We start from the raw sequence: 13,110 nt of genomic DNA, 5'->3' as shown, positions 1-13,110 counted from the left end.
ATTTTATGATTAAATTAAGCTTTAAAAAGTGTATTTATGTAACAGATGTTTTATCATTTAAATGAACTGTGATTAAAATCCACTGAAGTGCGGCTGTCAACTAAAGCAAGTGTATCAGAATTGTTTGATCTTTCATCGTGTCATCAGCTGCTTGAGAATAAAAAGCACAGGCTACTGTTGCTTTTTTCACAACTTCAAGAACTCCCGAAAGGCACAAGCTTGAACATTAAATGATATTCTGACCATGATGAAGCCAGAACATGACTTTCATAATTTGACCGTCCTGTTCCTGGCAGCTCTTCAAAAATGATTCCCCTGCACAAGACACCACAAACTGTGGAAACTGTGGGGGGAAACGCTTATGTGTCAGATATTTACAAATCAGTGAGTGTTGTCGGAAGATTATATGAAGCAGTCTTTCAGAATGTGTGTGCTTGAATATTTGAGGTGTGTGTGTGTGTCTCCTCTCTGTGCTGCACACAGTGAATCTAATTGGTTTGTTCTCCAACCAAATAAGAAGTATGCATGCTAATGTAGTCACTCTGGGGGATGGCTCTCATTGCTGGGCTCACATGAACAATGATGATGAAAAAATGTAAATGCCCACATTTACAGTAATTGGTCTGGGGCACATTGTCTGCACTGTGTGCTTTGTGATGCAAATGAATTATTTATTAACACATTATGAATAACTGTATCAAATGTTGGGTAGGGGAAATGGCCATGCATACTTCCATGTCATCCTCCACATCTTTTCAGTGGGAATCAGTGGATTCTACAAGCAGCATGCAAAACAGGTTTGCATGTACATCATATCACCAAGGGAATGTCCTTCCTCTGAATTTGTGTGTGTCGCCAAAACCTGCCTTCCACTGTAGTTATGATAGTGGGGCTTGGTTACAAGCCTGTATTTGACTGTTCATTGTGATAATCTGACATCAAGTCTTGTCATGTCTAAACTGTATGAAAGAGAATACAATGTGGAACACAAACTTTATGTCAAAGGTTGAAGAACTTTAAAACAAAAAAACTAAACAAGCAAATAAAAAAGAAATATTGTCTAAAATGTTATTTTGATTAGAAGATATTTAAATGTTTAAATTGAAGTTTTAAGACTTACTTGTAATATTTTTCTTAGATAATAAAACATCTAATTATTTTAGGTATAAGTTGTAAATAAATTATAGTTTGAATTTACACAAGAATTCATTTTAAGTAGGCCTACTGTAGAAAAGTTAATCATTATTATTATTATTGCTACTGTGGTTGTTGTTGTTTGCATCATGAACTGAACTGCAGAAATTCAGAAATCATAATTTGTTGTGAAATATCCTTATATTATGAAGTATATTCTTCCACATTTTCATATAAATTTTTTTTTGCCATCCTGCACACTACATGACCATAACGCCTGCAGTTTGGCATGGAGCAGGAGTCACCTTTTCATGCCAGAGGGCCTTGAACCTGACCCCTCAGGTCCATCCAGGGCGAGCTGGCCACACTGCACCCCCCGCTGACGCTTTGTTGGTAGTTGGTTTGAGGGAGACAGATAGTGTGGCCGTCCATCCAATAACCCTCCTCTCTCCCCTCCCGGATCCCTGCTGTGCTCCCGGTTTTGACACAGGAGACAAAACCCGAGGAGAGGACTATGAATGGTAAAGCACCGAGGAGGCCGAGGGAGAGCAAGAAGGAGGCGGTGTGCCTTTGTAGTCGGGGAGGAATGCGGAAATGTCCCCGCTCCGTGTCAAACCTCTCTGAAGGGGGTCAGGCCACATTCAGCCGGCGTGGGAAAGGCAGGCAAGCGGGGCTGCAGTTGCATGGGGATATATGGAAGAAAAAAATAAAACAGAAGAAGAAAGAAATGAGAAAATCCAAAGAAGAGCGTGGATTTGGAGGGCTATATCACGCGTTTGCCTTTGTCCTATGACCCGACCCCCCCTCCACCCCACACACACACACACATCCCTTCCCCTCCACACCCCCACACACAAAGTTGCAATGTGAGTGTGTGTGAGTTTTAGTAGCTACAGCCCTCCCCCTCCTCCCCCTCCCTTGTTTGAGTGTCTCTCCCTGGGTTGGTACAGTCTAAGAGATGGGGGGTTAGAGTCTGCACCGTCCAACTACCTGTGTGGCCCCCGCATGGTGGACAGCGGACAAGGATGCGTTTGATGCAAGGCATTTAATCCGAAACACGAATGCCCTCTCAGCATTTTATCGGACATGCCGACGTTACGACATTTTATTGACAACATCAAACAAGGTAAACAGTAAAAGCTGGGCGAATTTCTGAAGAATGTCATACCAAAATGTCTTTACGAGGCTGAAAATGTTGCTTTGCAATCCATTTTATTTTAAAAACCTGAATGCGCAATTCCATTATTTGTTCCAATAGACTTTAATTAGGCTATTGGAGTTCATGCACAATTACATTAGAAAAAATTAGAGGAAGTCATCTAAGCTAATGAAAACGTCTTTAAGACTCTGCTTCTGCAATGTTTTACACATTTAGAACAATTCCAGACTTGAAATTCGAGTTTTACAGTGTTTTAAATGGGTTGTTGCTGTAGGAAGTTAAGACAATGCAATCAGTAGACAGCCACGTGCTCGCCAAGTTTGTTTCGCCTCAAACAGAAAGTATGAAAAGCCAAGACAGGGAAAGCAGTTAGTAAAATAACCAACTAACTTAAAACAGCGTGCTTTGTAAGCTTTGTGCTGTGTGTTCTCTATAAACTTATCTTGTTTAATTTCCTTTAACGCAGTACGACAGTCCACATGAACATAACTTAAACAACACTGCATGCAAAATGAATTATTAAATGCGCCAGGCGGTTTATTTAATGGAAAGCTAGCATACACAGAGGCTAAAGATGGCTAATTTTAATCATTTTATATTACTTTGTGCTAGAGGTAGGAGGACATAAGTTGCTATGCGTAATAGGAGGAGGAGTGGAAGTTGGGACGCAGCGCAGCTCTTGTGTTGATAGTCGGATTTAAACATGATGACAGTCCTGTTATTGCCTACCTGGAGCACAGTTTGACCAAATCTGACAAAGATGGTGTCTTCCTTCATATGTATCTCCCTGTCATCTAGGCATTGCATGTGCCAACTTTTTTCTGTGAATATGCCTTTGTGAGAAGCTGGCTCGCCACCCTCGCCGGGATTCCCCGCAATATTTTCAACAAGAGAGGAGAAAAAAAATTCTGCAAAAATGGACAAAGAAAGTATTGGTACTCAATATGAGCCTGTGGCCGAGATTGGAGAAGGCGCTTATGGGAAAGTGTACAAGGCGAGAGATCTGAAGAACGGGGGACGCTTTGTAGCCCTAAAAAGAGTTCGTGTCCAGTCGGAAGAAGAAGGTATGCCTCTCTCCACCATCCGGGAGGTGGCGGTACTGAAGCAGCTTGAAGCCTTTGAGCACCCCAATGTTGTCAGGTAAGTGAAGGGGGAGAGGTGGCCAGCCCAGTGTGTGTGTGTTATGTACATGTACATAGTCTATATAACGCTATGTATGTATGTGAGAGGCAAAGTCTGGGAGAAATATTTGTGTACGAGACAGAGACACACACTACTTCCTTTTAAATAGTGTCTGGTGGAAACCATACTACCTCCTATGACCTTTAGGGTGGACCAACCCTCAGACTTCTACACTGTTTTTGTGTCAGACCTCCTTCTCTTTAACTGTTATCTGCTGACAATATGAAACGTGAGTTACATAACAACTAGCTGGTTACCACCAGTGTTAGACAGTAGGGGCACACATGTCAGCCCGGAACTGCCTCCATTTTTGTTGTCTACTTTCTTAGTTTCCCCTCTAGTTTGAAACCCCGCCCTCTGTTCTTGGTTATTGGTCAGCTCCAGTCACATTGGTCCACCTCATGGGTATATCTCTAAAAAGCTGAGCTCCACTCACCTTTAAAAATGAGTCTAATAATAGACACTTGATGGACACCAGACACATCATCCTTCCAAACTGATGGCTTTCAGTGTCCTTTGATTGACGGGGGTAAAGTGGGGCAGTGGTTGCATCTTTTAAATACTTCTTCTTTTTTTTTTTATAAATGCTTGAGCAAAACAGATCATGATCCCAATTCAATTTTGGATTAAACAAAAAGAAAAATCTAAATGTGATCAAGTAATGTTTTATTAATGTTTCTATTCAAAAGCATGCTGACAGGGCTGGAGAGTATTGATGAACATATATATGCTTGTAAAACTAGTAAAATTTTCATTTAGAATTGGTTTTATATTAGTTTTAGATAGATTATTATCTATCTGGTAATACAGACATAACATTATGACCACCTGCCTAATAATGCTTACATACAATGTGGCAGTTGGTTGGCACTCGTTTCACTCTCCAGCTCATTGTACATCTTCTGTGAATCCATTTGTTTCCACAGTTCTACTGTCAGGAAGAGCACAGATGTGTTGACCATTCAGTGAAAAACTTATGTAAAAGGAGTGAAAACTGTAGTCATGAGGAAAAGTAAGAGAATTTCTTAGACCAATTCAACAGCCTCCCCACTCTAGGTGTGATATCACCACTACAGCCCCCGACTCTTTCTCTTCATAGAGACCAATGGACAGTATTTCTCATTTTCAACCATTTTAACAAAGATTCAAATACATTTTAATCCTTTGAAAAGTACAAATGGAAGTTAAAAGTATAATCTACAGTAGGTCAACCTCATCATCAGTGAGCCATGGGCGTCCATGACCCTGTCTCCAGTTCACCATTTGTCCTTCCTTAGACACTGTTGGTAGGTACTAACTACTACAGACCAACAACACCCACCAAGACCTGCAGAGTGGGAGATACTCTGACCCAGTCATCTCACAATCACAGTTTGGCCCTTGTCAAAGTCACTCAGATCCTTACGCTTGTTCATTTTACATGCTCCTGATACATCAACTTTGAGGACTGAATGTTCACTTGCTGCCTAATATACCCCACATACTGACAGGTGCCACTGTAACAGTCAGTGTTATTCATTTCACCAGCCAGTGGCCATAATGTTATGGCAGATCGGTGTATATATTCAAATTATCTCTGAATAAATATTCTAATCTCAAGGGTCACTTATGAGCTTTTACAGACCATGAATAAAGTGAAATTGGACGCCATCACTTGATCCAAGAAAAGTTGTACTGTAAGTGGATTTGGACTACAAATAATGGTGACTTCCATTATTGGTTATTATTTGCTTAATTAATCATATTGTCCCTAAAATATCAAAAGAATTGAAAATAGCCCTTACAATTTCTTAAAATCAAAGATTTTCAGTTTACTGTATTAGAAAATAAAAATAATCAACTAAATTGTTTCAGCTCTAAAGTGAATGTTGTTCAGTTACTGTAAGACAGACTGGTTAGAAGTTACATATTGCCCAGTTGCTGTACTTCCCCTCCTCTCTGCTCTGCTTTCAGAGGCCATTTTCTTTCAGTTTTGTAAAGAATTGTTCACTCGGGTCAGTAGTCAGAAACTGCGTCATGTGCTGGCAGTAGCCAAGGTCTGTCCTTGGTACTTGTTTTATTATGGAATACAGGGTGCTTTGGGATTGAAGGGGAAGTTCTAAATGGACATTTCAGAAACATGGCCAGTGCCCTTGTGCCTCCAACTATACTTCCCCAGCATGTCGGTGAATAATAGAGGATAATGGTTATGGTTTTCTCTTATAATGGAATCACAATGGGGTTTGTTCTCATTGTAAGACAACTACATTAGCAAGTATTAAAGTTGTCTTGCCTCAGTTTTATTTGGTGATTAAATGGAGTTTGTTCACTACAGTGCAAGCATGACTTTGGAGACTATTCAGTAGCATTTGTTGCAATAAATCAATGCAGGAGCGCAAACTGTCAAGCTCATCAGAGGAACCTCACTATCCTCCAGTGTAGCCAGCCAGCATTATGTAGCAGCTTAGGCTTGGAAGAGTGCATTGTGGGCCTTCTGTGTGACTCCAGGCAACCCCTGGATGTTTGTAATGAGGCCCATTATTCATTCCATATGTTCAGCGTCTGCTCAGAGCCCCCATTGTAGCCCAACAATCGAGCTGTGAGGGGCGTTTAACCCCAGTGCTTGAAGAGGAGGACACCATCTATTCTTTGACATCATGCACAGTACTAGCAAATCGCTTCTCACTTATTATTCTGACTCCAGCATTGCCAAGTCCTGTGATTACAAGAATGTTGGCATGGATGTGTGATGCCTCGTTGGATTGGAATGAAAGAGTTTCTGGAGAGATGTAGTAATTTCTTTCTCTGCTTTGATTTTAAAAGTGTTATGTGCATTGGCTAGTTTGAGTAGGATCCTTATGAATTTATATATGTAGTAGATGTAGGTTAACCCTAAATAAATGTTATGACATTTTAAAGGTATCCCATTCCACTGTAATGTGTATTATCAACAGAACATGTGTGTCCATCAAAGCTCCCTTCATCTCCTCTGTTTTGATGAAAGGCTTTGCCTTTGCAGCAGCTCAATTCGACTTCCCATAGCACAGAGCATCAGAAGTTGTCATAGTGCTGGTTGAGGAATGTTGCTTGTGGTCCCCAGCTCTTTGAAGAGGACATACTGGATAGCTTTTTGTTTTTTTTTCAGCTTTTCACCAAAGCCTGCTATGGCAGGTCGGCCGACATAATCTGGATTCTTGGTTAGTTGCCTAGTGAAACACAAAAATAAACTCCTGTGCTTTGAATATTCAAGAGCTTTTTTAGAGTAATATATTTTTGGAGTGATCAATGTAGCCTACAGGAGATGATAATTATAGTCTTCAAAGCTTCTGTACTTTCTGCCGCAGGTTTTTGTAAGACAAAAATACTCAAGAGTAAAGACCCCGGGCTGAGGTTGTTGGCCTAAGATTTATGATTTAATGTCCTAGAATGGCTTATACTTTCCTGACCAGCCATAAAGCGGATAGGTTCAATTCTCAGCTGTTCAGATTTTGTTTACACAAAACAAAGCAAAGCATGAAAAATGCTAGATGCAGTGTTCCTGTTGTTTTTGCTATATCAGTAAACATTTTTATGACCAAACATTTTGACTTGCAGGAGATGCACAGGTATAACTAATAACTTTCATCATTCGTGATTAATGTCATTATTCAGACTTGTGTTTTACATGTCTCTTGCATTGTCTGAAATCACTTTGTTTGCTTTAAAGTGCACTAGATTTACTTTTCTATGTTATATTTGAGTGTCCAAGTGACTGAATAATGGAGGGAGTGATTTCAGACACATCCCATTCCTAAATTACATAAAAATGTTCATATCCCTTGAAAGAAAGAACTGGCCGCCCTTGAAGTGATGGCAGAGGAGATATGGTAATGTCTGTTAGCTGTGGTCAGGAGCTTTGTTACAGTGTACTGAGCACAGTTGACCTAATTACATCAAACATATTTATCTTCTCCATTTGTTCTAGGTTGTTTGACGTGTGCACAGTCTCACGGACTGACCGAGAAACCAAACTCACTCTGGTCTTTGAGCACGTTGATCAGGATCTGACCACCTACCTGGAGAAGGCCCCTGACCCAGGAGTACCACCTGAGACCATCAAGGTAACCACTGCCAATGTTAATTGACCGCCGCCCAGGAAGATAAACGCTGATAACTGTAAAGTCTATAATGGTCAGTGTAAGTGACATTTGTTTGCTTCACCATTAAAGTGAGAAACATATAAATAATATTCCTAGACATAGTACAAAACAAGTAAGGGCTTAATTTGAGAGATTATTTTCAGTTTTTATTTGAAATATAATAGAAGCTATTGGCTAATCCTCTGTGACTGCATGGCCACAGCTGTGTCTGTAAGGCATTGAGTGAGTTTTCTTGGCCAGAGACCTGGGGGACAGAGTGCAGCTCCCTGCAACATCAGAGGTGCCGGGGTGTTTTGAAGGGCAGCACATGTGGCAGATGGGCTCCAAATTAGAGACTCACTGCTGTCTCTATTTTCACTCTGCCCTTACACTCCAACTTTACATTGCATTACAGACAGAGACAAAAGGAAAAGTGTGTGTGTGTGTGAGAAACCAGATTAAAAAAAGTACAAGTACTCAAATTTATGTCAACAGTTACATTTCACAGTCAGCCCTCCTACTACTATTGAAGATGCAACACATTCAAACCACCACCATCAGTTTCTGTGATTCATTAAATAAATCTGCTGAGTGTCCACTTACATTTTGCCCAAAGGTCGGAAGTTGATGTGTCGCCAACTCCTTTCCTCTGTAACTGTTTTTCTTTATATTTTAATCTTTCCCACACAATCTCCTTTAAAAAATCTCTATCGTGTTTCACCCCAAGGTCTGTACAATACTGGAGAAGTACATCTCTATTTTTGGACTGCGAGGCCTCAGTGTCATATTTGAAACGGAGACCTTCTGGAAGCTACAGTAACCTTTGAATTTCACCCTAGGGCTGGGTTTATGTGTGAAAGTATTGTGTCAATCTGCAATGTTGGTTGAGTCAGGTAGAGCTCACCTGAGGCTTTCCCAGGGTTTTTGCTGAAGTTGACACACTACATATGTAGTACTGTAGTTTCAGTGGTTATCTCTGTGCTGTGATATGTCGTTGGATATTTTTGTGGCCCAACAACTTCTTTCTTCTAACATGGGCTATGAGCTGGAGCCATGAGGGGGACCAAGGACAATGGCGGAGTGACATGATGACACAGGAACCGTCATTTATTATTTCTGGGACAGTGGATACTGCACAGTAACCTCCCATCTGCCCCCTTCTCTCCAACAGCCTATTTTGCACTTAGGTTTACCAGACAACACCAGATTATGGTTCCCTGGCCAACAGTCCCAAATTTAGCATTTGTATCCATCTAATTAAATTCTTACCTATTTCAGGGGTCGCCCTTGAATACCCAAAACCCAGGAAAAACATTAACCTTCAGCCAAAGATCCTAAACTGAAAAGACCAGCATTTTCCTCAAGACCAATCTAGCCCCAGCATTAAACATCCAACCTGTCTGCTCTAGCCCCCACCCTCCACCACGCACTCAGCCATGCTGAGACTCAAGACCCACCACATGGTCACTGATGAAAGAGGCCCTCCTCCAGGAATCAAATGAGCTGGAAAGACATCAAGCTGCTAGGCTGCCCCAGCGTCAGAGCTCCTTGGCCGGGCCAGCTCTTGGGTCTCACCCGCCCTCCTCTGCCACCATCTTCCAAGCTTCTACAACTCCATTCTGTGGGCCCATAAAGGGGGAGGTTAATGAAGCATGGGGAGGGAATTACGCTAACTGGCAGATGTCTCATATTGTGCCTAGTTACAATAAACAATATGGCTGCCTCTGGTACATTTGCATAAGAAAAGGAGGTGCACTCAGAAAGCCATGTTTTGACTGTATCTTGCAGAGGGTTGACTACTTCTTTCCTGCTTTTTTTCAGGGTCTGATCTGTTGCCTTTTGTGTGAATTTTTTTTTTGTTTCCTCCTGACCAAGTTGTTAGTGGGACTTTTAGGTGAAGACAGTTGTGTGTTGAGCAACTGGAACGAACTTTGTGTTAGGATATGAGTTTGATCACTTCTGCACTTTGTGTAACATGTGGTCTTAAAAATTGAAGCAGTATTACATTAACTTTTTTCATTTCTAGTCTGTGGATTTCCTTCCTACAGGCTATGCTACAACTTACCGGACAGTGTTTGAATATAGCTGAAATATTTTTTGTTACACAGTTGTGAGGGTAATTAATACAGCTGAGAAGATGGCACTTGGGCCAAGTGAGCCAAGATTGTTTGTGAAGAGTCACACTTCTGAGGTAATTAGTGTTTACTAGGAAATGCTGCTGAAAGGAAGCACAGTGAAATGGCTAGTTAAAGCAAAGAGGAACTGTTGGAGGGGCCATGCTATTGTGTTAGCCCACCTTCACACACAAACATATACACACAGTGCTGCCCTCTTCACCAGATCATGCCTGGATGGAGGTGTAAAAAAGTATCTGTTTTTGCATCCTGCCTCCCCATGCACAGAGGGCACCCACACGTGCATGTGTCACACACAGAGATGTTTTCTTACACAACCTGAGGTGTGCACACACAAATGGAAATACAGGTACGCATGTTACATTAATACAGGTCTAGGGGGAACATTGAGTTTGTGTCTGTGTGTATACAAACACACTGACATTGCTCCCCATCTAACAGTACTGTGTGAGGCGCTCTGTCTCTGCCTCTATGACCAGCACAGCCCCACACCATTTGTGAATGTTTTCTGCTTGAGTGTGCAGACCTTTTTGACTCACTCACCAGCTGGTCGGCCAGCGAATGGTGCCATGGGCCCAGGTCCATTTCACTTGTGAGGTCTTGGTGGCAGGTTTGGAGGTGGTGGGGTGGTGTGTATGTCGAGGAGTTTTTGTGTTTTGGAAGTGGGTATACAGACTACGATGCAAGACACCCAGCATCCTTCCATTTCACCTCACGGATGTCTTTTCCAATTTTCATATTGTCGTTTTTAAACCACAGTTGGTTTTCTGTCAGACCAAGTAAATGTTAGGACTTTGTAAAAGTTCATTTTTATCTTTTAGCTTAACCTGAAATAATGCCTCGTAGACATTATTTGATCAAACAATCCAAACTGTAACTGTGCCAGAACCACCTGGCTACAATCTTTGTTATGACTTGTTATTTGTTTACAGGTGCCGGACCTGTTTGAGAGTGTTTCAGTTTGAAAAGAACAAGTCTAAGCTGGTTCTTGATACAGTTAATTCCTTTTTACACCAGTTTACTTTTGTTAGTGTGTTATGTATGTGGTGCCGGTGGCCATTTTCAACATTCAGCTTTTTGGTATACAAAGAAAATGAATGACCATTAACTCGAGCAGGACAGCTGCTGAGAAACAGACATCCATGCCGGTACTGAGTGGGGCCTCTCTTTGCCCCTGTCATTGGTGTGTGTGTGTGTGTGTGTGTGTGTGTGTGTGTGTGTGTGTCAGTTATCAAACATCTGCCATAGTTGACAAGAAAAGACACAGGCCTCCTCTAGTTAACTCCCTTCATATCACATTGTTTCAGTCTATATACTATATTTATATCTATATAGCAGAGGCATGTGTGAAAATATAATCAGACTTAACCATGCGGTCTATACTATTTGCTGAATCTCACACTGTGTTGTTTTATCATCACCCTAAACATTGTCATGGCTCAAACTTGGATCAACCGCATTCACACTTCACTGTCTTGGTTAGCAAAAATCCACCGGTCTCTCTTTTTTCCTTCCATTTTGTTGTTTTACAGGATATGATGTACCAGCTGCTCCAGGGACTGGACTTCCTGCATTCACACCGAGTGGTCCACCGTGACCTGAAACCCCAGAATATCCTGGTTACCAGCGGAGGACAGATCAAACTGGCCGACTTTGGTCTAGCACGCATTTACAGCTTCCAGATGGCACTCACCTCTGTGGTGAGTTATGGTATTTATATTTATGAACACAGTAGGACTCATCCAATAGTTTCCTACAACAGAGCAGCTCAGAACTAACAATTCCAAATGCTGGTGGCTGAGTGTTTCCCAGCTGATCAACAGAGACCCAAAAGTGGGTCACAGGATGTTTTAAGTGGGCCATAGACGCTCACTGACTTGGATAGGAGAATATTATATTTTCTAATATCTAGCAGCCAAGACCTTGTGAAGTTTGGACCCTGATACCAACTGAGCTCTGTTGCGCCTGTCTACTTTGGATAAATGTTAAATGCTACTTCTGGGCCCTTTTCAGCTGCTAAGGGTTGTATTCAAATCTCTGTCAGTATAGTTACTTACTAATGTGAACCCGATTCAGGTTTTTTTAGTACAAGCTCTTAAGACAGACAATATAAAAATTTAGTGACGTACTTAAATACAAAGAAACCTCATATAGTCTTATCACCTCTGTGTCCTGCCACACCTTGTTTTTCATAACTGGATTACCTCTTGTTTTCAATATGTAGACCATTTAATCAGAATCAGCTTTATTGGCCAGGTGTGTTGAACATGAGGAATCTGACTCTGGTACAGTGTTAACTGACCTTTAAAGTGTATTCTAGCAGTTGAGTAGTAGTACCTGTGTGTGTGTGTGTGTGTGTGTGTGTGCGCCTTTATCTTTTTACACCACTACATGCACACACCCAAGAACACGCCTTGAATTTCCCTCCCATCTCCAGAGAGTTAGATGAAAAGCGCCTAATGTGATGTAGCAGGCACTTACCGGGCATCAGTGGGTAGTTCAGCAGCACTAGGCCAAATAATATGGTTGCTCTGTGTAAAGTGAGAGCTGGGGGCCCCTGTGGCCTGTCTCAGGAATCCCTCAGTGGCTGTCACAGACAGGGATGGAACAGATGAGGAAAGACAGACACCCCTCCTTTCCTGCTATTGGTACTTTGATATCCAACTGTTGAGCTGTGGGCTCTGATGACCAGATAATGTATAAAGACAGACAGAAAGGAATCTTTGGAAGAGCTGAGAAATAAGGAGAGAAGACTTTTTAGATTAAGGTAGCCAGCTCAGTAGCTCTGCATCTTTTCATACGTCTTCATTTATGATGAAAGTGTTTTGTGATCTGCTTCAGTGTCGCACTGATACATGCACGTATGCCTTCTAGTGCCTTCACTTACCAACCAGACCAGACTCAACTTATCAGGTTCATTTGTTTTATGACTGATTTTTCAGGACATGGCTGGGCAGTTTGGATTTTAGCACAGACCTTCCTCCCAATGATCAAATATTGTCTGAGTATGGCACTAATGGAGATTTAATCAGACAGGGAAGAGTGTAGATGTTATTTATGAGTAGTATAAGTGACAAACAATGACTTTAACATGGTGTTGACATGGAATGGCTGACCTACTATCTAAAGTTACCCAGTAAGCAGTTCAGTCTTGAACATAAATACAATAGAAAGTGTATAATATACACAAGTTAATGTCAATGTCAAGGACCGTGACGTCGCCCGGCATGGCGCAGCCGGGGCCCCGCCCTGGAGCCAGGCCCGGGGTTGGGGCTCGAATGCGATCGCCTGGTGGCTGGGCCTCCCCTCATGGGGCCTGGCTGGGCTTAGCCCGAACGAGCGACGTGGGGACGTCCTCCCGTGGGCCCACCACCTGCGGGAGGATCCGTAATGGGCCGGTGCA

At 42.0% G+C, this 13,110-nt stretch overlaps 1 protein-coding gene across 1 annotated transcript in view; it reads left to right on the top strand.

Moving 5' to 3' along the window:
- The first annotated feature begins 2,459 nt into the window (after positions 1–2,459).
- cdk6 (cyclin dependent kinase 6) overlaps positions 2,460–13,110 on the top strand; it is a 38,501-nt gene continuing 27,850 nt past the window's right edge. Inside the window, exons 1-3 of the mRNA XM_020614256.1 lie at positions 2,460–3,433; positions 7,419–7,554; positions 11,240–11,407. Of these exons, the coding sequence (XP_020469912.1) occupies positions 3,210–3,433; positions 7,419–7,554; positions 11,240–11,407 (528 nt within the window). The 5' untranslated portion in view covers positions 2,460–3,209. The remainder of the gene's footprint in view (positions 3,434–7,418; positions 7,555–11,239; positions 11,408–13,110) is intronic.

The sequence above is a fragment of the Monopterus albus genome, unplaced genomic scaffold (assembly GCF_001952655.1).
Source record: "Monopterus albus unplaced genomic scaffold, M_albus_1.0 scaffold143.1, whole genome shotgun sequence".
Lineage (NCBI taxonomy): Eukaryota > Metazoa > Chordata > Actinopteri > Synbranchiformes > Synbranchidae > Monopterus > Monopterus albus.
This window is presented reverse-complemented; position numbering and strand designations above follow the sequence as displayed.